Here is a 22,375-nt window from a genome sequence, read left to right as displayed (position 1 = left end):
GTCTTTGGCATGGCTAGAGGCTGATTAATAGTGGGGAGAAATCACTGCACACTGCCAACTTGGTAACCACCCAGGCCCAGTAGGTGGCCTTAAGATAGAGGCACAAAACTTAATGCATATATTTACATTTTAGAATTGCTCAACTAATGTAAATCTGAAGTAGTCATGGGGATAGCCCTCTGAGTGTGGTGGTCTAAATCTTCTACTCTAAGCTTCAATCACTATGACAGTTTAAAAATGTCTACCCTCAATTCTTATTCTCATTATTTACAGTTTTCTTTGTACAGGTTGAACCTCTCTAGTAAGGAGCTCTGTGTTCCAGTAACTTCCATGGTCTGGCACGGTTTGAATTTGCTGCCACTAGTTTGTGGATCTGCCATCAAGGTGGTGCTGTTAGCATGGATAAGGTGCCAAAATCTGCTTACACTACAGTCAAGCTAATCAACAGTCCAGTTAATTTTTTATATTCACTTTGTTGCTGAAAATGAAAGATGGAAAGTATAAAGTTTCAGAAAACTTTGAAAGTTGCCAGGATTACAGAATTAGGCAGTGCACTTATAAAGTGGTTTAAACTCCCACATAATGAAAATGTAAGCATTTCTGGAGAAATGCTTATTGAGTAAGCCAAAGTTTTTCAAAGAGAACTAAAGCTAGACTATGGCTGTGAATGTTCACATGGATGGTTACACAGTTTAAGTGGAGACATGGAATTTCAGTACACAGTGTGTGCAGTGAAAATCGCAGTGCTGACATGGAAGCTTGTAGTGTAATGCCATATTAAAAGAATCAATAAAAACTCCAATTCTCTATTAAACAACCAAAAATAATATGTACAAGACAAGAGCTGGGACTGATGCTGTAGTGCAGGCTGGCGGCCCTGATGATAACAATAAAACAACAATAGTAACAAGAGGCGACCAAAGCCAACTACCTACCTATGGTCATTCGTTACACTAACTACTCAACACAAAACAGACACAGTTTGTGGATGAATTTGCACAGTAAATGGCAGCAGAAAACTTAGTTCCAGATCAAGTGTATGATGCTGACAAAACTGCCTTGTATTTGCATCGTATGCCATGAAAAACCCTTGCCCAAGATATTTTGGAGTCTCCATCTAGGGGTACTTCTGATGTAATCTGATGTAACAATAACAGCCTTGTTTAGAAGCATTAATGGTTGCATTATTTCCTGATTCAAGCTTTGTTCTACCTTTGAGAACACAGCAATATATATGTGGAATGAGCTGGCAAGACTAGGGGTCAGACATATACTTACATAGGGGGGTTCCCTTAAGGGTCAATTTCTGTTTTCTGGCATTTTCTGTGGTCCGGCAATGGCCAAGTCCCAAGGTTGCTGGGTTAAAGAGGCTCAACCTGTATCTTGTAGTGCTACCATGCAAACATGTACAAAAGCCCCAACATCTACTAACAGAAGTCCATCACCACAATCTTTTGTCCCCACGAGTGCTTGTTCAGACAGATACAAGTATAGGCCTATAACTGCTACTGTGAATGTCATAAACAATCCATGAACATGTGCACAGCTAAGCAAACAAAAAGCCTACTTTTCCCTTATTGTATGTGTGTCAAATACTGTACTGCAATCAATGTGAAAAAATTCATCACTTAATGTTCACCATTAAACATTCTATTCATGTCAATCACTGCAATCCAACCAATGAGTAACTTTTCACCACTTAATGTTCAATTAATCACCACTAAATGCATAAACCAAAGAATTTTTGTAGGAAAACTTCACATCCTAAGTAGATATACTTCACTCATATGCTTATCCAAAGTGCAAAAGTATCCAGCCCCATCTTGATCTTTTATGGTCAGTAACTAGTTACTATTATGACTCTCCAGTTCTGTAACCTCTATAATGTATGCTCTCAGCCAAATAGCTGCCTGAATTTAATTAGTATTCTTTATCTACTCAATTAATATTTCAGACTGTTCTTAACCTGCTTATCTAACATTCTTGAGACACTACCAGATGTCAACAATGATTCTTTCGCTGCAAGTATACAGTATGCATTACTTCTCTATGCATAACAGCTTTTATACTCGGTCACTGTTTCCCACATCAGTGAGGCAATGCCAGTAACAGATGAAGAAAAGCTGCATTAGCTCACAACCATTCTGTAGCTGTCATGTGCAAAACACCAAACCCATAGCCCCCTATCCATAAATTGGCACCAGAGACCTTTCCATGGTTCCCCCAGCAGCTTCACATGCCCTCGTTTAGTCTACTGACAGCTTGTCAATTCCATGTGTACCAAATCATTTCAATTCACTCTATTCCATGCAACCTCTCTCTCTAGAATGTTCAGGGCCTAATCACTCAAAATCTTTTTCACTTCATCTTTCATCCTTCCATCTCCAATTTGGTCTCCCCCTTCTCCTCATCTCCTCCACTTCTGATGCGTATATCCTCTTTGTTAACCTCTCCTCACTTATTCTCTCCGTATGTCCAAACCATTCAAATAAACCCTCTTCAGCTCTCTCAACCACACTTTTTATTACCACACTTCTTTATTAACCTTTTATTAGTTACTTGAACAAAACAGCACACACCACATACAGTGTCTGCATAGTCTTGTACACCACCATATATTTCTAAAGGTGATATGCAGCTAAGGTACAAGCATTTGGTGCTCTTAGGATGAAATCATCATACATCTTTCTTTACTCTTCTGGGCTGTCACTTCATTTTGGGAATTTCACGTCTGGGCACTGTATTTCTTCCACTTACGCTTCAAGATGGTTGGCTCTTACCCTTCTAAAGAGTTGAAAGCCTGAATATGTGGGTACATGTGAGATTTCTAGGTGCATTGTGTGCTAAGAACACATGATCAGGCAGCTGCTTCCTGCAACACCTTATCAGTGCCTCGCCTCATTCAAGAGATCAAAACCCTATAGAACCAAAACATGGATCTAGAATACTTCAGGAACCTCACCAATTCCATACCCAGACATCACCAGATGGTAATCAAAACCAAAGGAGAGATGACAAAGTAATAATATGTAAACACGACATTGCCTTTGAAAATGTATGGGGGAGTGGACAAGGTCTTGTGCGGACAATGTACGGTCCTCAAACATTTCATTTCCAACAAATCCTCCCTCCTCCACACATCCTCATCTACAGCCCATGCTTCACATACATACAAAATCATTGGGACTTCTATACTCTCAAACAGACCCAATTATTCCACACATTCTTCATTGCTCACTGAACTTTCATCCCCTAACCCACCCTTTACTCATTTCTGTTTCCTTGTTTCCATTTGCTGCTACGTCCACTGCCAGGTATCTAATACACTTCACTTCCTCAAAACATGTTCCATTCAAACTCACACTAAACCGTCCCTCTATCTATCTATATCTATCATGCCCATTCCCTCTAGGAACACCAATCAAAGGGGTGGCCATGGCAAAACAGTCCACTTATCCCTGTCCTTACATGCCTCCCTCACATACACCATACAATGCATTCTTCCAAAACAATTCTCTCCTCTTCAACTCTATTTCTCCATCTCAAAGGAGGTCTTCTTCTCAAACTAAGCCCCCCATTATACCCTCGCCTTGTAAATATCCCATCTCACATGCTTTCCACATGTCCAAACTACCTCAAAGTATCATGTTCCACCTACTTCACCATTCCACAATTCATTCCCTTTACATTCCCTACCATACCAAATTGCTCATGCACCCCTCTCATTTCTTTATTTATTCCATCTTTTCATACCACATGCTCCTCAACTCATCTCCACGGCCTGAATTTTTGATATCTGTAACTCATCCCATGTCCATGTTTCAGCTGCAAAGGTCAGGGTCACAGGACTATGCTGTCCCTCAATTCTTTCTTCACTTCCATACTTAAACCTCTACCCTTCATTATGCTATTCCGGGAACTAATGACTTTTCTATCCTGTACTTCTCCCTTCTTTATTTCTACTTCTTATCACCAAACTTACCCAAGATAGCCTCCAAATACTTCAATTCTGTCACTTCTTCCAGTTTTTCTCCCCCAAATCAATAATACAGTTTAATACATTTTCTTATTGCACTCTATAGGGCTTAGGAAAATCTATACTTTCACTGAATTTCCTCTCAAACAACAATACTTTACTTTTACTTGTATTCACCTTCAATCACCTATGTTTACACAAAACATAAAACACACTAACAACCTTATGCAACTTCTCATCACTCTTAGCAAACAGCACAGTATCATCTGTGAACAGGCTTGCCGCTAAGCCGCTAACCCCCATCCCTCACCAACAAACTTCATCTCTGCAATGTTTATCTCATTTTGCTTTCATCTCTCTTCAACCCCTGCAACTCCTCTTCACTCTTAGCAAACAGGTTTGTCACTAGCCATCATACCTCACCACCAAACTCCATCTCTGCACCCACTTTCCCTAGTCTTGCTTTCATCTCTCTATCACTTCATCCATATATGTTACACAGTCACAGTGACATCACACAGTCCTGCTTCACACCGACATGCATACTGAAACTTTCGCTCAACTTACACTCCTAACAACTGCATCTGCTCCTCTGTAGAATGCTTCATACCATCCAACGGTTGTCCCCCTACCCCATATATCCTTAACACATCCCATAAAGCATTCCATTCAACTCCGTCATACGCTTTCTCCAATGTATAACCTTTTATCTTTGCTAAGTACTTTTCCACAGTCATTCTCCCTGCAAAAATCTGATCCACACATCCCTTACCTTTTCTAAAAAAAACCTTGCAGCTCGCTAATACTGCATTCAGTCACTTCCATCATTCTATCAGTCAACACTCTTGCATACACATTTCTTGATATATTCAACAGACTTATTCCCCTATGACTGCTACACACTTCCTTAGCAACATCTTTTTTTTTAGAAAAAAGGAACAATAACAGCTTCCCACCCACTCCTCAGCAAGCCCTGCTTTCAAGCTAAATCATATATCAAATGCATCCACTCTACCACACTTTCTCCTTTCTCCTTCAATATCTCAGCTGTAATTCCATCCACTCCAAGTGCCTTTCCTACCTTCAACCTCATTATTGAACCTTTCTACCTCTCCTCTTACTATAGGCCCCTGTATTTGTATCCTTTTCCTTCTAACCTCCATACCCATGCATGTAACAACTGCTACCTCACTTTCTTCCATATCATCAGTTCTTCAAAATACTCTTTTCAGCTTCCTTTCATTGCTTTCTTTTGATTTAGGAATACTCCTTCCTTACTTCTAACATTTACACTTCTATCCTTACAGCTTGTCTTTCCTTTTTCATCTTTCACCACACAAACTCATTTTCCCTAAAATTTTCACCCAACTTTCTTTCATACTCTTCATCTACTCTTTCTTTGCTTTCCTCTACTATCTCTACACATCTCGTATTCTTTCTCCTCCTTTGCTGAACTTCCACCGGTACATTCCTTTTGGGCAGTCTAACATATGCATTTTGCTTCTCTTCCACAGCATTTCTAATTACAACTCTCCAGTCTACCATGCTAAACCTAATAACCTCACTTTCATGCACATTCATTCTCATCTTCCTCCTTTCACACACTCTACCAAACTCAGTCACCAACAGTAGTTTGTAACTTGAATCTGCCACCAGTGCTGTGTCATCAGCAAACAATAACCAACTCACTTCCCAGACCTCTTCATCCCATACAGACTGAATAATCACCTACCCACTCCTTCTCCAAGACTCCTTTGAACACCTCCCTCACAACCCCATCCACATACAAATAAAAAATATGTACATTATTCAGTGTTTTGATAAAGACATGATAAATCTCAAATTCTGGGCTTTCTAATTTTTCATTTTCCCTCAGGATGGGGGTTAGGGTGCTGCATGAAATGGGTTAACAAAACTCAATTATGTAAATACATGAACAGAGAGTAATACCAAACCACACAATAAAACAATGTTTTGAAAGCCATACCAAGCAACAAAAGTCATGCAAACCCTCATCCTCTTCCTCTCCCTCAGATGCAGCAGAAAGGATGGATACTATCACAAAAGAAGGCTTCTCACCCTATAGGCAAAAACAAATGGTAAGGGGAAAAAATGTCAATTGTGTGAGAAGATTAAAATGCATCAAATCTGATATTCATTAGAAATATCTAAAATACAGCTATATGTATCTAATATCTTTACTATGAGTACCTGGGTAATCAGAAATCTAAGAAATATTTAAATCCAGTTAATCTTAAGTACAAACTACATAAGTAGTACACTTTCATATGGCGTAGTACCAAAACTAATGCCATAATATTCTTGAATTTATACTTACCTTGTCAAAATGTGTCAATTATGAACAAATCTTTCAGATAAAATATAACACTACAGCTATGAAATGGCAATCTTATTTAATTTTTCTATTTCAGCTGCAATACATAACATATGAACTAACTATAATAAAAGCTTTGATAACAAAGAAATGTCTCAAAGAGACTTTTCATGGACTATTCTCTCTTAACAAGAAGCTCAAACATGTCAAAATTGTACATGCATTTTTGTTGTACTGACTTAAACTATGCTTTTTTGAAATATATTTGAAAAATGCCACAAATTTCAAGTCTTGCTGTACCCTTATTATTCCCTTTAAAGATTTCACTTATTTTAGCAACTGAATTTGTATTACAAAGGTCAATTTGTAAATGTAAGGCAAGATAGCTCCTTTACAATCTTCCCTGCTCTCTGTGCCCTAAATTTAGTCAATGATCCTACAAGAGTACTTAGAACACCTGTAAACAAAGCTGACAATTAGCTCACTTTATCACCTAATCCTACATGAGACTGGAGAGACATATGCAGTAGAGATAACAGCATAATGTGTTAGCAGAACAGGATGAGCATCCCCAATCCGAAAATCCAAAATCCAAAACTTTTTGAGTGGTGATATGACATACAAGTGGAAAATTCCACACCTGACCTCACTTGCCCATGCTGGGCTCTGATGCTCTGTTGGTGCCAGTTTGTTACAAACCATCGTCACCGCTAGACCTACGTGCATTACTGTTTACTGCTTATTTTCTGCTGTGTGTGAATAAGAGTAAGAAAATGATTACTTATCAGCAGCATATACATTCAGAGTCAGGAATGAAGGTGATGCCAAACAACCACAGACTGTCCACATGGCTGGCTAATGTTGTGACACCTTAGCTTTCTGATGGTTCAGTATTACACAAACTTTGTTTCACACACGAAATCATCAAAAACATTGTATACATTACTTTCATGACAAATGTAGAAAACAGGATGGAATGGAAACAAATGAGACAAACCTCGATGTTTTGACCATTCAACCGTCTTCCTCAGGAGATACTGATTCCAACACTCAGCAGGACCATATTCTCCAGCAAGTGATGGTCACTTGGTCAGATGCCTTGGTGTGTCGCTCTCTGATTGGATCACTCGTCCTGCTGCCTCCACCTGTTCACAATGATCTCTGATGCCTGATGTGACCAGCAGATGAACCCAGACCTTGTGTTAATGTTCTTAATCTCTTCCACCAGGTAAGCTTTCACTTTATCACTAAATGGTTGACGCCAAGGCAACTACAGGCAGTGACAAACCATTTAGTGACAGTGTGAAAGCTTACCTAGAGGAAGGGCTTAAGAACAACGTTAATACAAGGTGTGGGTTAATCTGATGGTCATGTCAGGAAATGGACATCACTGTGAACAGGTGGAGGCAAGCAATCCAATCAGAGAGCGACAAGCCAAGGTATCTGACACAGTCCAGCCAAATGCTGGAATTAGTATCTCTTGAGGAAGACTGTTGAATGGTTGAAATGTTGAGGTATGTCTCAGCTCTAACCAACTTGTTTCCATACTATCCTGTTTTTCACAGATCTCATTATCTAAATGCAAATATTCCAAAATCCAAAACCCTTCTCATCCCAGGCATTTTGGATAAGGGATACTCAACCTGTAGTTCAGATATGAATAAAAATGAAGTAAAGCCTCCTCACCTCTGGGTTTGGCTGTGGATTGTTGCATGACCCACTCATCTTCTGTAAGGCTTTTATCTGCAAGAGAGCTCGGAATGGAGCACGGCATATAGGGCAGTTGTTGGCTTGGTATCTGTAGGTAAAACAGTATACTGTATCTATAAGCAATAAGCAGGTTTCAAACTTGCAAAGTAAAATTTTGACCTATGATCCTCACTTACTCTTCACCAATGTAGTCCTTCTATTGAGATGTTGAAGCCACATAAATGACACTGACAAACAGATAAACATGAAGCAAAAAATGCCACAGTTACACTTTATGCATGTAAAAAAATGTAAGCAATGTAAACAATTCAAAAGCATTGTTGTTATATCCTGCTAAGGCTGTACTTCATGGTCTACTCATAACTTCATGTTACCACATCCCCCCTTCTCAGCCATCAGTATATAATCCTTAAAGGTTATGGTAAGGTTACCTAAGCTCTATAGAGAGGAGGGTGAGCTGAGCACAAATAAAGTGATGGGTAAGTGAGGATTCTAGCTCAAAAACATACTTTTCACACACTCAAAGTCAAGCTGTTGAGCAGAAACCTCACTTAACCTCCACTCATGTTGTCGTAGCACAGTAAAAGAAGAAAAAAAAAAAGGAGGCTTTACTTAGCAGGAGAAAGCTCCAGCAGCAGCACAGACATCTCATTGCTTGTCACCTTAAGATATATAGTATAGGAAAAGTGTGAGCTTTCTCTGGAAAGATCCTTTCTATAGAAAAAGTTTTTTGTTTTTCCATACATACATGCAAAACAAATTCAACATTATTAAATAATTTTCCAGAGACTGTATACATCAAGGCATTCACACAGTGCAAGTTTTCCCTGAGTAGCTCCATTCTACAGGGAGAGAGAGATTTTAGGCTTTTTCAAGCTTACATGCAAAACAAAGTTAAAATTATGAGTTAATTTTCCCTACTCAAGTGGAGTACAGTAAATAATTGGTTAACTGAGACTGACTTGTATTATCTCTTTCCCTAAAGCTATCTTATTCAGAATGAAACAGTTAAACATAAAGCCAAAATGAGGCACTGTGTAAAAATGTGACTGACTCAATAACCTTTGTACAGGAATAAGACTTACCAATAAGTGTGCTGAAAAATGTCAAGATTATTCAAAGACTGGTAACTGTAGCCTTTCTTAATGCAACCAATCTATAGAGCAGCCCCTCTGAACCAACCTTATAAATATGAAGAATTCTAACACGTCCAAACAGGAGACACCCAAGATCATGGCATTTAAGTAACATGAGCTGCCTTTCAAACTAACTGAGATAGCTTAGAAAATGAAGTTCCCATGCATGCTCTGCATTTCTTGAAAAGGTTTGGTATCCACAAGTAACTGAACCAAACTGAATCATCTTCATAACCTGACCAAAGCAACTTATCAATTTGTTTGAAAAGTTAGCTATGGCTGCTGAAGAGATAGTTGTGGGTAAAATAACTTACTTGAAAATGACAAAATCACCCATTCTGATGTATATCACTCAAGAACATCATGAGATTTTGGTCTGTGGTTTACTTTTCCACTTTCATTACAGTCAGATGCTTCTTTAGAAGTAATAAAAGGTGCTGTAGGATTGGGAAGTTATATCTCACTTATCTATGTTAAAAAAGGAAAAGGTCACCCAGTAACTAATAACAAGAAATTATTCATTTAGGATTGACATGTCACACAGGTTTCTTGGATGATGATCCAAAGATTTTCTGAATGTATCATAAGAAAAATCATGAAAATTGCAGAACAACACAAATATTGTACAGTAATTGAAAGACTACTCGCATCTATGATTTAATCCAGATAAATGCAAAGCAAGGTGGCGAGAGAAATGGATGGAAGCAGCAAGTATGAATATGTACAAGCGTATATATGTGTATGTCTGTGGATGTATAAGTATTGTATACAGTGAAATGTATATGTATGTATATGTATATGTGCATGGGTATTCCATGTGTGGCGAGGGGGCGATGGGAATGAATAAAGGCAGACAGTGTGAATTGTGTGCATGGGTATATATGTATGTGTCTGTGTGTGTATATATATGTGTACATTGAGATGTATAGGTATGTATATTTCCGTGTGTGGACGTGTATGCATATACATTGTGTATGGGGGTGGGTTGGGCCATTTCTTTTGTCTGTTTCCTTGCGCTACCTCGCAAACGCGGGAGACAGCGACAAAACAAAATAAATAAATAAAATATATATTTTTTTTTTCATACTATTCGCCATTTCCCGCGATAGCGAGGTAGTGTTAAGAACAGAGGACTGGGCATTTGTGGGAATATCCTCACCTGGCCCTCTTCTCTGTTCCTTCTTTTGGGAAAAAAAAACAAAAAAAAACGAGAGGGGAGGATTTCCAGCCCCCCACTCCCTTCCCTTTTAGTCGCCTTCTACAACACGCAGGGAATACGTGGGAAGTATTCTTTCTCCCCATCCCCTATGATATACATATCATTATTATTATTATTATTACTTTGCTTTGTCGCTGTCTCCCTCGTTAGCAAGGCAGCGTAAGGAAACAGACGAAAGAATGGCCCAACCCACCCACATACTCATGTATATACATACACGTCCACACACGCAAATAAACATACCTATACATCTCAATGTATATATATACTGGAAGGGATCACAATTTAGCGCGTGATCAAGATATTCCTATTAGTCCACGAGGAAAATGAAACACGAAAAAGTTCCTAAGTGCACTTTCGTGTAATAATCACATCACCAGGGGAGACTCATAGGAGTATATATATATATATATATATATATATATATATATATATATATATATATATATATATATATATATATATTATCCCTGGGGATAGGGGAGAAAGAATACTTCCCACGTATTCCCTGCGTGTCGTAGAAGGCGACTAAAAGGGAAGGGAGCGGGAGGCTGGAAATCCTCCCCTCATTTTTTTTTTTTTTTTTTTTTCCAAAAGAAGAAACAGAGAAAGGGGCCAGGTGAGGATATTCCCTCAAAGGCCCAGTCCTCATCCTCTGTTCTTAACGCTACCTCACTAATGCGGGAAATGGCGATTAGTATAAAAAAAAAAAATATATATATATATATATATATATATATATATATATATATATATATATATATATATATTTTTTTTTTTTTTTTATACTTTGTCGCTGTCTCCCGCATTTGCGAGATAGCGCAAGGAAACAGACGAAAGAAATGGCCCAACCCCCCCCCATACACATGTATATACATACGTCCACACACGCAAATATACATACCTACACAGCTTTCCATGGTTTACCCCACACGCTTCACATGCCTTGATTCAATCCACTGACAGCACATCAGCCCCGGTATACCACATCGCTCCAATTCACTCTGTTCCTTGCCCTCCTTTCACCCTCCTGCATGTTCAGGCCCCGATCACACAAAATCTTTTTCACTCCATCTTTCCACCTCCAATTTGGTCTCCCTCTTCTCCTTGTTCCCTCCACATCCGACACATATATCCTCTTGGTCAATCTTTCCTCACTCATCCTCTCCATGTGCCCAAACCACTTCAAAACACCCTCTTCTGCTCTCTCAACCACGCTCTTTTTATTTCCACACATCTCTCTTACCCTTACGTTACTCACTCGATCAAACCACCTCACACCACACATTGTCCTCAAACATCTCATTTCCAGCACATCCATCCTCCTGCGCACAACTCTATCCATAGCCCACGCCTCGCAACCATACAACATTGTTGGAACCACTATTCCCTCAAACATACCCATTTTTGCTTTCCGAGATAATGTTCTCGACTTCCACACATTCTTCAAGGCCCCCAGAATTTTCGCCCTCTCCCCCACCCTATGATCCACTTCCGCTTCCATGGTTCCATCCGCTGCCAGATCCACTCCCAGATATCTAAAACACTTCACTTCCTCCAGTTTTTCTCTATTCAAACTCACCTCCCAATTGACTTGACCCTCAACCCTACTGTACCTAATAACCTTGCTCTTATTCACATTTACTCTTAACTTTCTTCTTCCACACACTTTACCAAACTCAGTCACCAGCTTCTGCAGTTTCTCACATGAATCAGCCACCAGCGCTGTGTCATCAGCGAACAACAACTGACTCACTTCCCAAGCTCTCTCATCCCCAACAGACTTCATACTTGCCCCTCTTTCCAGGACTCTTGCATTTACCTCCCAAACAACCCCATCCATAAACAAATTAAACAACCATGGAGACATCACACACCCCTGCCGCAAACCTACATTCACTGAGAACCAATCACTTTCCTCTCTTCCTACACGTACACATGCCTTACATCCTCGATAAAAACTTTTCACTGCTTCTAACAACTTTCCTCCCACACCATATATTCTTAATACCTTCCACAGAGCATCTCTATCAACTCTATCATATGCCTTCTCCAGATCCATAAATGCTACATACAAATCCATATATATATTATTTTTTTTGCCGGTCTCCCGCGTTTGCGAGGTAGCGCAAGGAAACAGACGAAAGAAATGGCCCAACCCACCCCCATACACATGTATATACATACGTCCATACACGCAAATATACATACCTACACAGCTTTCCATGGTTTACCCCAGACGCCCCACATGCCCCGATTCAATCCACTGACAGCACGTCAACCCCGGTATACCACATCGCTCCAATTCACTCTATTCCTTGCCCTCCTTTCACCCTCCTGCATGTTCAGGCCCCGATCACACAAAATCTTTTTCACTCCATCTTTCCACCTCCAATTTGGTCTCCCTCTTCTCCTTGTTCCCTCCACCTCCGACACATATATCCTCTTGGTCAATCTTTCCTCACTCATTCTCTCCATGTGCCCAAACCATTTCAAAACACCCTCTTCTGCTCTCTCAACCACGCTCTTTTTATTTCCACACATCTCTCTTACCCTTACGTTACTTACTCGATCAAACCACCTCACACCACACATTGTCCTCAAACATCTCATTTCCAGCACATTCATCCTCCTGCGCACCACTCTATCCATAGCCCACGCCTCGCAACCATACAACATTGTTGGAACCACTATTCCTTCAAACATACCCATTTTTGCTTTCCGAGATAATGTTCTCGACTTCCACACATTCTTCAAGGCCCCCAGAATTTTCGCCCCCTCCCCCACCCTATGATCCACTTCCGCTTCCATAGTTCCATCCGCTGCCAGATCCACTCCCAGATATCTAAAACACTTCACTTCCTCCAGTTTTTCTCCATTCAAACTCACCTCCCAATTGACTTGACCCTCAACCCTACTGTACCTAATAACCTTGCTCTTATTCACATTTACTCTTAACTTTCTTCTTTCACACACTTTACCAAACTCAGTCACCAGCTTCTGCAGTTTCTCACATGAATCAGCCACCAGTGCTGTATCATCAGCGAACAACAACTGACTCACTTCCCAAGCTCTCTCATCCCCAACAGACTTCATACTTGCCCCTCTTTCCAAAACTCTTGCATTTACCTCCCTAACAACCCCATCCATAAACAAATTAAACAACCATGGAGACATCACACACCCCTGCCGCAAACCTACATTCACTGAGAACCAATCACTTTCCTCTCTTCCTACATGTACACATGCCTTACATCCTCAATAAAAACTTTTCACTGCTTCTAACAACTTGCCTCCCACACCATATATATATACACATATATATATATTTCTTTCTTCTTTCTTTTAAACTATTCGCCATTTCCCGCATTAGCGAGGTAGCGTTAAGAACAGAGGACTGGGCCTTTTTTGGAATATCCTCTGTTCCTTCTTTTGGAAAATTAAAAAAAAAAAAACGAGAGGGGAGGATTTCCAGCCCCCTCGCTCTCTCCCCTTTTAGTCGCCTTCTACGACATGCAGGGAATACGTGGGAAGTATTCTTAATCCCCTATCCCCAGGGATGATATATATATATATATATATATATATATATATATATATATATATATATATATATATATATATAAGAAAGTAAATTCTCGATTAATATGGGTAAAACTGAAAGTTGATGGAGAGAGATGGGTGATTATTGGTGCATATGCACCTGGGCATGAGAAGAAAGATCATGAGAGGCAAGTGTTTTGGGAGCAGCTGAATGAGTGTGTTAGTGGTTTTGATGCACGAGACCGGGTTATAGTGATGGGTGATTTGAATGCAAAGGTGAGTAATGTGGCAGTTGAGGGAATAATTGGTATACATGGGGTGTTCAGTGTTGTAAATGGAAATGGTGAAGAGCTTGGAGATTTATGTGCTGAAAAAGGACTGATGATTGGGAATACCTGGTTTAAAAAGCGAGATATACATAAGTATACTTATGTAAGTAGGAGAGATGGCCAGAGAGCATTATTGGATTACGTGTTAATTGACAGGCGCGCGAAAGAGAGACTTTTGGATGTTAATGTGCTGAGAGGTGCAACTGGAGGGATGTCTGATCATTATCTTGTGGAGGCTAAGGTGAAGATTTGTATGGGTTTTCAGAAAAGAAGAGTGAATGTTGGGGTGAAGAGGGTGGTGAGAGTAAGTGAGCTTGGGAAGGAGACTTGTGTGAGGAAGTACCAGGAGAGACTGAGTACAGAATGGAAAAAGGTGAGAACAATGGAAGTAAGGGGAGTGGGGGAGGAATGGGATGTATTTAGGGAATCAGTGATGGATTGCGCAAAAGATGCTTGTGGCATGAGAAGAGTGGGAGGTGGGTTGATTAGAAAGGGTAGTGAGTGGTGGGATGAAGAAGTAAGAGTATTAGTGAAAGAGAAGAGAGAAGCATTTGGACGATTTTTGCAGGGAAAAAATGAAATTGAGTGGGAGACGTATAAAAGAAAGAGACAGGAGGTCAAGAGAAAGGTGCAAGAGGTGAAAAAAAGGGCAAATGAGAGTTGGGGTGAGAGAGTATCATTAAATTTTAGGGAGAATAAAAAGATGTTCTGGAAGGAGGTAAATAAAGTGCGTAAGACAAGGGAGCAAATGGGAACTTCAGTGAAGGGCGCAAATGGGGAGATGATAACAAGTAGTGGTGATGTGAGAAGGAGATGGAGTGAGTATTTTGAAGGTTTGTTGAATGTGTTTGATGATAGAGTGGCAGATATAGGGTGTTTTGGTCGAGGTGGTGTGCAAAGTGCGAGGGTTAGGGAAAATGAGTTGGTAAACAGAGAAGAGGTAGTAAAAGCTTTGCGGAAGATGAAAGCCGGCAAGGCAGCAGGTTTGGATGGTATTGCAGTGGAATTTATTAAAAAAGGGGGTGACTGTATTGTTGACTGGTTGGTAAGGTTATTTAATGTATGTATGACTCATGGTGAGGTGCCTGAGGATTGGCAGAATGCGTGCATAGTGCCATTGTACAAAGGCAAAGGGGATAAGAGTGAGTGCTCAAATTACAGAGGTATAAGTTTGTTGAGTATTCCTGGTAAATTATATGGGAGGGTATTGATTGAGAGGGTGAAGGCATGTACAGAGCATCAGATTGGGGAAGAGCAGTGTGGTTTCAGAAGTGGTAGAGGATGTGTGGATCAGGTGTTTGCTTTGAAGAATGTATGTGAGAAATACTTAGAAAAGCAAATGGATTTGTATGTAGCATTTATGGATCTGGAGAAGGCATATGACAGAGTTGATAGAGATGCTCTGTGGAAGGTATTAAGAATATATGGTGTGGGAGGCAAGTTGTTAGAAGCAGTGAAAAGTTTTTATCGAGGATGTAAGGCATGTGTACGTGTAGGAAGAGAGGAAAGTGATTGGTTCTCAGTGAATGTAGGTTTGCGGCAGGGGTGTGTGATGTCTCCATGGTTGTTTAATTTGTTTATGGATGGGGTTGTTAGGGAGGTGAATGCAAGAGTTTTGGAAAGAGGGGCAAGTATGAAGTCTGTTGGGGATGAGAGAGCTTGGGAAGTGAGTCAGTTGTTGTTCGCTGATGATACAGCGCTGGTGGCTGATTCATGTGAGAAACTGCAGAAGCTGGTGACTGAGTTTGGTAAAGTGTGTGAAAGAAGAAAGTTAAGAGTAAATGTGAATAAGAGCAAGGTTATTAGGTACAGTAGGGTTGAGGGTCAAGTCAGGTCACATGGAGAGAATGAGTGAGGAAAGATTGACAAAGAGGATATATGTGTCAGAGGTGGAGGAAATGAGAAGTGGGAGACCAAAGTGGAGGTGGAAAGATGAAGCGAAAAAGATTTTGAGTGATCAGGGCCTGAACATGCAGGAGGGTGAAAGGCATGCTAGGAATAGAGAGAATTGGAACGATGTGGTATACCGGGGTTGACGTGCTGTCAATGGACTGACCCAGGGCATGTGAAGCATCTGGGGTAAACCATGGAAAGTTCTGCGGGGCCTGGATGTGGAAAGGAAGCTGTTGTTTCAGTGCATTATACATGACAGCTAGAGACTGAGGGTGAGCAAATGTGGCCTTTGTTGTCTTTTCCTAGCACTACCTCGCGCACATGTGGGGGGAGGGAGTTTTCATTTCATGTGTGGTGGGGTGGCGATGGGAATAAATAAGGGCAGACAATATGAATTATGTACATGTGTATATATGTATATGCCTGTGAGTGTATATATATGTATACGTTGAGATGTATAGGTATGTATATGTGCGTGTGTGGACGTGTATATGTGTATGTGGAGGGGTTGGGCCAGTTTTTCGTCTGTTTCCTTGCGCTACTTCGCTAACACGGGAGACAGCGACAAAGTAAAATAAAATAAATATAAATAATAAATAAATGTAAAGTACTACCAACAGAATGGTAGCAAAAGTGTTTATCCATACTATATGCAGGACTAACACGGCAAAAACAAGTGGATGCACTAATGAATGCTGAGTCTGAGAAGAACACTGGAGTCCAGATGGACTCCAGCAGTCTTTTGATGTGCATATCTACGCCAAAGTCAACACTGCTAACAAGACAATAGGAATCATGAGAACACAACACTAGGGAGAATATATCTTTCTACTTTTCAAAACTCTTGGGAGACTCCATGCTGAGTTTATTTAATCCATCTAGTACTCCTGCAAGTTACAATACTTATATAAGGATTCATCAATAATTCTGAAATTGGCCAACTAAAGTGAGTGAGGAAGAGAAATGTGAATATGGAAAAACATATTTGCTTGAATGTTGACTGTCAGTATTTCCTCTGATATGCACCCCTTCCAAAATCAGTAGTTTCCTAGGGTTATCACACTAGGTGATGATCTTGGTGCTATTCAATATGTTTTTCTGTGTCACTATGGCTCTATGATGGTGTACGTGATGGCTTTTAACCCTCCTTGATGCAGGTGTAATGCTGACTGAGTTTGTTGGTTGTGTAACCAATGTAGTTTATGTTGCTGGTATATATACTTAGTACCGCTTACTTCCTGCCCTGTGAGTCCCTTCTATCTCTGTGGGGCTCCTACACCACTCATTTAGTCCATCAAGTCAATGACCAGGATCACACATCATAAACTGTAGATGTGTCCACATGGGTCCAGTGCAGGGAAATTGATGGTAGTTGCACTGTGGGCATGAAGGGTCTTGGGATGCAGTGAATCAGTGTTTTCAGTAAAGTGGGGAGAGGTAACATCCAGAGAACAGATGATTAGGTGTGACTCACGTATGTCTGGAGAGTGTGGTTACAGATGGGTGTGTCTGGTGGGGTGGTATCTAATTTAAGCCAGCAGAGTGGGTGTTCAGTGCTTGCCATGTCATTTTAGTTTGTATGTGCTTTGTTAGTGTTTTGTCTGCTGGGGATGGGAGGATCTGTGAGTAAAGGTTGTTGAGTTATGTGAAAGGGACATCTTATTATTTCTACTTAAGGGTTGGTGGTTAGTTATGGAGTGGTTAGGGTACGAGAGGTCTAGTGTATCTGCACAGAATGATGTTGCACAGCATGTTGAGGTGAGATTGTATTGGGAAGATTTTTGTTTATTGTTTAAGTGCTGAGTGTTTGTGGCTGCTAGGCAGCAAGTAATTATTCTAAGTACATTATTCTATGTGGTATGGAGTTTTTGTTATATTTGTTTTCCAGAGGGCTAAAGACAATGCATGTAAGTGTAGCCCTGAAGGTGAAGCATATGAATTCACAGGAGAGGATATAAAGTGATTTTTTCTTGTCCAAATCTGGTGCCAGTCAGTGTTATGAAGGTATTTGATTTGTGTTTTTTGATGGTGTTTTTGGTGTAGGGTAAGAATGTCTTGTGTATCTTATATGATGCTTACATTGGTTGGGGTTTTCTTCAGTGGGAGTGATCATCCATTCAAGGTGACTTGAGGGCATAAACTGGGTTTGTGGGTCAACGGAATGATAAAAGACTTCTATGGAGATGCAGAGATCCTGTACTAGGTGAGCCATTATTCCAATTGTGTTGTCTACTTATGCATATCTGTTGTGGCTACTGTGGTGTCAGGGTGTGATATAATTGTGAAGTCATCTGCATATGTGAGGACCTTTTTGTTGTGGTAAGCTATAAGTATGGGAGGTTGTGTAAGAAGAGAAAGAAGATGGTTGTAAAAAGAAATGCCCCCATGGAAACTCCAATGAAGACTTCATAGCAGTCTACCATGAAACCAGCCAACCACTTTTTGTCATTGTTGTGAAGGAAAGTGTCATGTATCTTTTGTGTAAGGATGTGTAAGGGAATAGTGTCAAATGCTTTCCCGATGTCTAATGTTACTAGCAGAGTGTAGGGAATGGGCTGTAAATGATTAAAGCCATCTTGGATATGTTACATGCGATCAGTGTGTAGTGGCTGGGTTTTAAGCTATGTTGTATAGGTGAGAGTGAGATATTTTGCAAGATTCTTTTGAAGATCAGATTTCTATAGAGTTTGGATTATGAATTGAGTGGTTTTGAGCTTTAAGGGGAGGAAGAGTTGGGTGGTTTGGAGGCTTTTGGGATTGGTATTATGTAAGCAAATTTCCAGGTGTTTGAGATTTTGCTTGTTTAGAAAAAGAGGAAATTATTATGTGTAAAAAAAAAAGCATATGGAGTGACTGAGATCTAAAAATAGGCCTTTGTGCAGCAATATCAAGAAAGACAGTGAAGAGTGGCAAAGGGTGAGAGTACATAAATTAAGGGGTGGGAAAGGAATGGAAGGTACTTTGGGAAATAGTGCTTGCATATACATGTGAAGTTTGTGTTTTGAGGAAGGTGGGAAGTGGGTGTTTGAGAAAGAGTAGTAAGTGGTGGGATGAGAAAGTTAAACTACTGCTCAAAAACAGAAGAGTGCTGTTCTAACAGTGACTGCAGGTTAGATGTATGGGTGTCTGGAATGCAAAAACAAGGAAGAACCAAGAGCTCAAGAGAGATTTATGTGAGCTGAATAAGAGGGTAGATGAGAGATGGAGTGAGAAAGTATAGATGATTTTCAGCAAGAAAATGTCTTAGAAGTAAGTGAATTGTGTAAGGAGAACAAGAAAACAACTGGAAGTGACAGTAAGGAAAGTGGATGGAGAAGAGGTAACAGGCAAAGAGGAGGCAATAAATAGAAGGTGAGTTTTTGATGGACTGTTGTATATGTCATGATAGGGTAGCATATGTGGTGGGGACAAGGTGGGGAAAGAGACTCCTGCTGAGCAGTTTGTTGGAGAGAGAGATTGTGAAAGATGAAGCATGCCAAATCTGCAGGGGTGGATAGATTTGCAGATGAGTGTCTCAAACAGGAGGTAATAGTGTTACAGACTGGCTAGTCATGATAATCAATGTTTGTATGGGGTAAGGTGTCGGAAATGGCAGAATGAATGTATAGTCGCTCTATGTAGAGGCAAGGAAAACAAAAATCAATGCTTGAATTAAGGAGGTATAAGTCTGCTGACTACACATGGTAAGATGTTTAGGAGAGTAGTAACTGGGAGGGTGGAGGCATCCATAGAAATTATGACTGGGGAGAAGCAAGAGCATTGTGGCTCCAGATGAGGTAAAATATTTGTGAACTAGTTGTTTGTGAAGAATTAGTGTGGAATATACTTAGAGAAAAAGTTCATAACTTGTGGCATTCACTGATCTGGAAAAAGTGTATACAGGTTGTACCTCTTAAATCCAGCAACCTTGGGACCTGGCCATTGCCAGACCACAGAAAATGCTGGAAATAGAAATCAACCCCTTTAAAGGCCCTCAAGTAAACACTCTTACCAATTACCATCAGCTTGTTTTTGTGTGTTCCTGCAGCATTGCTGCAGCCAAGAATTGTCACCTTCAATATCTTGGGCAAGGGTCTTTCATGGTATATGGCATCAATATAAGGCAGATTCTTCAGCATTATATGCTTGTTCTGGGACTATAAGAAATCAACAGGACTGTTAATTAGCTTGGCTGTAGCGTATATAGATTTTGGCACCTTAGTGCTGTTAACAGCACCGCCCTGGTGGTAGATCCACAAACTAATGGCAGCAGATTCAAAATATGCTGGACCATGGGAGTTGCCAAACCACAGAGCGCTGGATTAGAGAGGTACAACCTGAAATACGATTGACAAAAAGGCATTGTGGAAGGTCCTTTGAATGTATGGGGTAAATGGAAATCATCAAATCCACTGAAGAGTTTTTACCACATAAATAATGCATGTGTGCAAAGAAGGAAGGAAAGACGGTGAGTGGCTCTCAATGAAGATGGGTCTGTGTCAAGGATGTGCGATTTCACTATGGATGTTTAATTAGTTTATGGATGAGGTGGTAAGGGAAGAAAATGCAAGGAACTTAGAGTGAGGGGCAAGCCTACAGCATACTCTCTCTCTCTCTCTCTCTCTCTCTCTCTCTCTTGTGTCTTTGTTTTTGTGTTTGTGTGTGTGTCTGTTTGTATGTTTGTGTTTGTGTGTTTGATTCTGTGTGTGTGTGTGTGTGTGTGTGTGTGTGTGTGTGTGTGTGTGTGTGTGTGTGTGTGTGTGTGTGTGGGGGGGGGGGGGTGATGGCTGTAGTGTAAGAGTTGAATCAACTACTGTTTGCAGAAAATACAGCTCTGGCTGCAGCCTCAAGTGGAAAACTCCAGAGGCTGGTAACAGAGTTTGGGAAAGTGAGTGAATGGAGAAATTGAGAGTGGATGTGAACAAAAGTAAGGTGATGAAATGTAGCAGGGAGAGGAGACAGGATGGTGTGAGGGTAAATCATAAAAAGAATACATGTATTTAAGAAAATAGTAAGCTAACTTACAGAGACAACACAATCATATAAAAGCTTAACATTGACCAGAGCAAAGCCCCTCCTTAATAACTCAGTCACAGTAAGAATTTGATGACACTGATGGCTGAGGTAAGGAAATAAGGCAACATGACACAGGAGTACAGCTTTAGCATGTGATTACAGTAGAGTTTTTGAGTGGCTTTGTCACACCACCTTAAACATATAATCACATTTTATGCATGTAGGAAACATGACTGATATTTTTTGTCATATGTTTGCCTATTTCACCAATTTTAGTCATATGACTTTGATTTCTTAACTAGAACTACTTGGATGAAGGGCTAATGAGAAAATAGATGAGAATGCATGACTGCAGTACAGTTATACAATGGAGCCATACATTCTGTAATGAGTGAGATATAGGAACACACAGAATGTATACAGAAAATAAGTATATACTGGTGAAAGAACAAAATATGTAAAGTGATACAGTAATGCATTTCTCAGAAAACAGTAAATTCTGGTATAATCTCTGGTATAATTTCTGCACTTTATTACTAATTACAATGCAATCTTTGGTTCAAAATTATCTAATAAAATAATTTTCTTCCTCTTACAACTGGCATGCACAAATATTATCAAACAGGAGGTTATAATATAGATTGTTTCAATTACCTTAAGGAGTCAGCACAGCAGTTACAAAGACATAAGTGACGGCATGGCAGGATTAGTGTGTCACGTAAATCACACATACAGATAACACACTCGGCCCCATTGTCCTCTGTGTCCTCCTCTGTTGAAACCTATCTCACAAACAAAAATAAATATTATTGTTAAGAATAATACTGTGCAGAACATTCATTCATGTTCTAAAGGTATACAAGAACAAGAGCAGCAGAAGTGTGAAAATAGCTACAGGAATCTGATATGACTGGTATCTGGAAAAGGTTTTGTTCAGGCCACACCCTGTCCCTACATTCTGGCAAGACATTACATAATGACTCACTGAAACAGTAGTCCCTCATGAACCTGGCAATGAAAATTCACTACGGAACCTGTTTAAGACAATGAGGGCATTACAACAAATATAAAAGTATATGAGCCACTCCAAAAAGATTTACTATATTCAAAATTTTACCAAAGCTCAGATGAAAAAATGTGCCTGATGAGTTAAAATCTAAGATACAGTATATATCTATGCATATCTAGATGATGTTTTCATCATATGAGGCAAGGTGTTATATCCAGAAATTTCAATCA

At 40.0% G+C, this 22,375-nt stretch overlaps 1 protein-coding gene across 7 annotated transcripts in view; it reads right to left on the bottom strand.

Annotated features, from left to right (window-relative positions):
• Positions 1-22,375, bottom strand: part of Mrgn1 (Mahogunin ring finger 1) — a 168,853-nt gene that overhangs the window by 84,054 nt on the left and 62,424 nt on the right. For 5 of the 7 annotated variants that reach the window (XR_011713022.1, XR_011713021.1, XM_071663851.1 and 2 more), the window contains exons 6-8: positions 21,791-21,918; positions 7,998-8,109; positions 5,964-6,056 (exon numbers count right to left, since the gene is read on the bottom strand). Coding sequence is in view for 5 of the 7 variants with exons in the window: in XM_071663851.1 (XP_071519952.1) it covers positions 5,964-6,056; positions 7,998-8,109; positions 21,791-21,918 (333 nt within the window). In the remaining 2 variants the exon portion in view is untranslated. The remainder of the gene's footprint in view (positions 1-5,963; positions 6,057-7,997; positions 8,110-21,790; positions 21,919-22,375) is intronic. The other 2 variants (XM_071663882.1, XM_071663856.1) reach the window with 1 other exon arrangement.

Source organism: Panulirus ornatus, chromosome 1, assembly GCF_036320965.1.
Source record: "Panulirus ornatus isolate Po-2019 chromosome 1, ASM3632096v1, whole genome shotgun sequence".
In the NCBI taxonomy this organism is placed as follows: Eukaryota; Metazoa; Arthropoda; class Malacostraca; order Decapoda; family Palinuridae; genus Panulirus; species Panulirus ornatus.
This window is presented reverse-complemented; position numbering and strand designations above follow the sequence as displayed.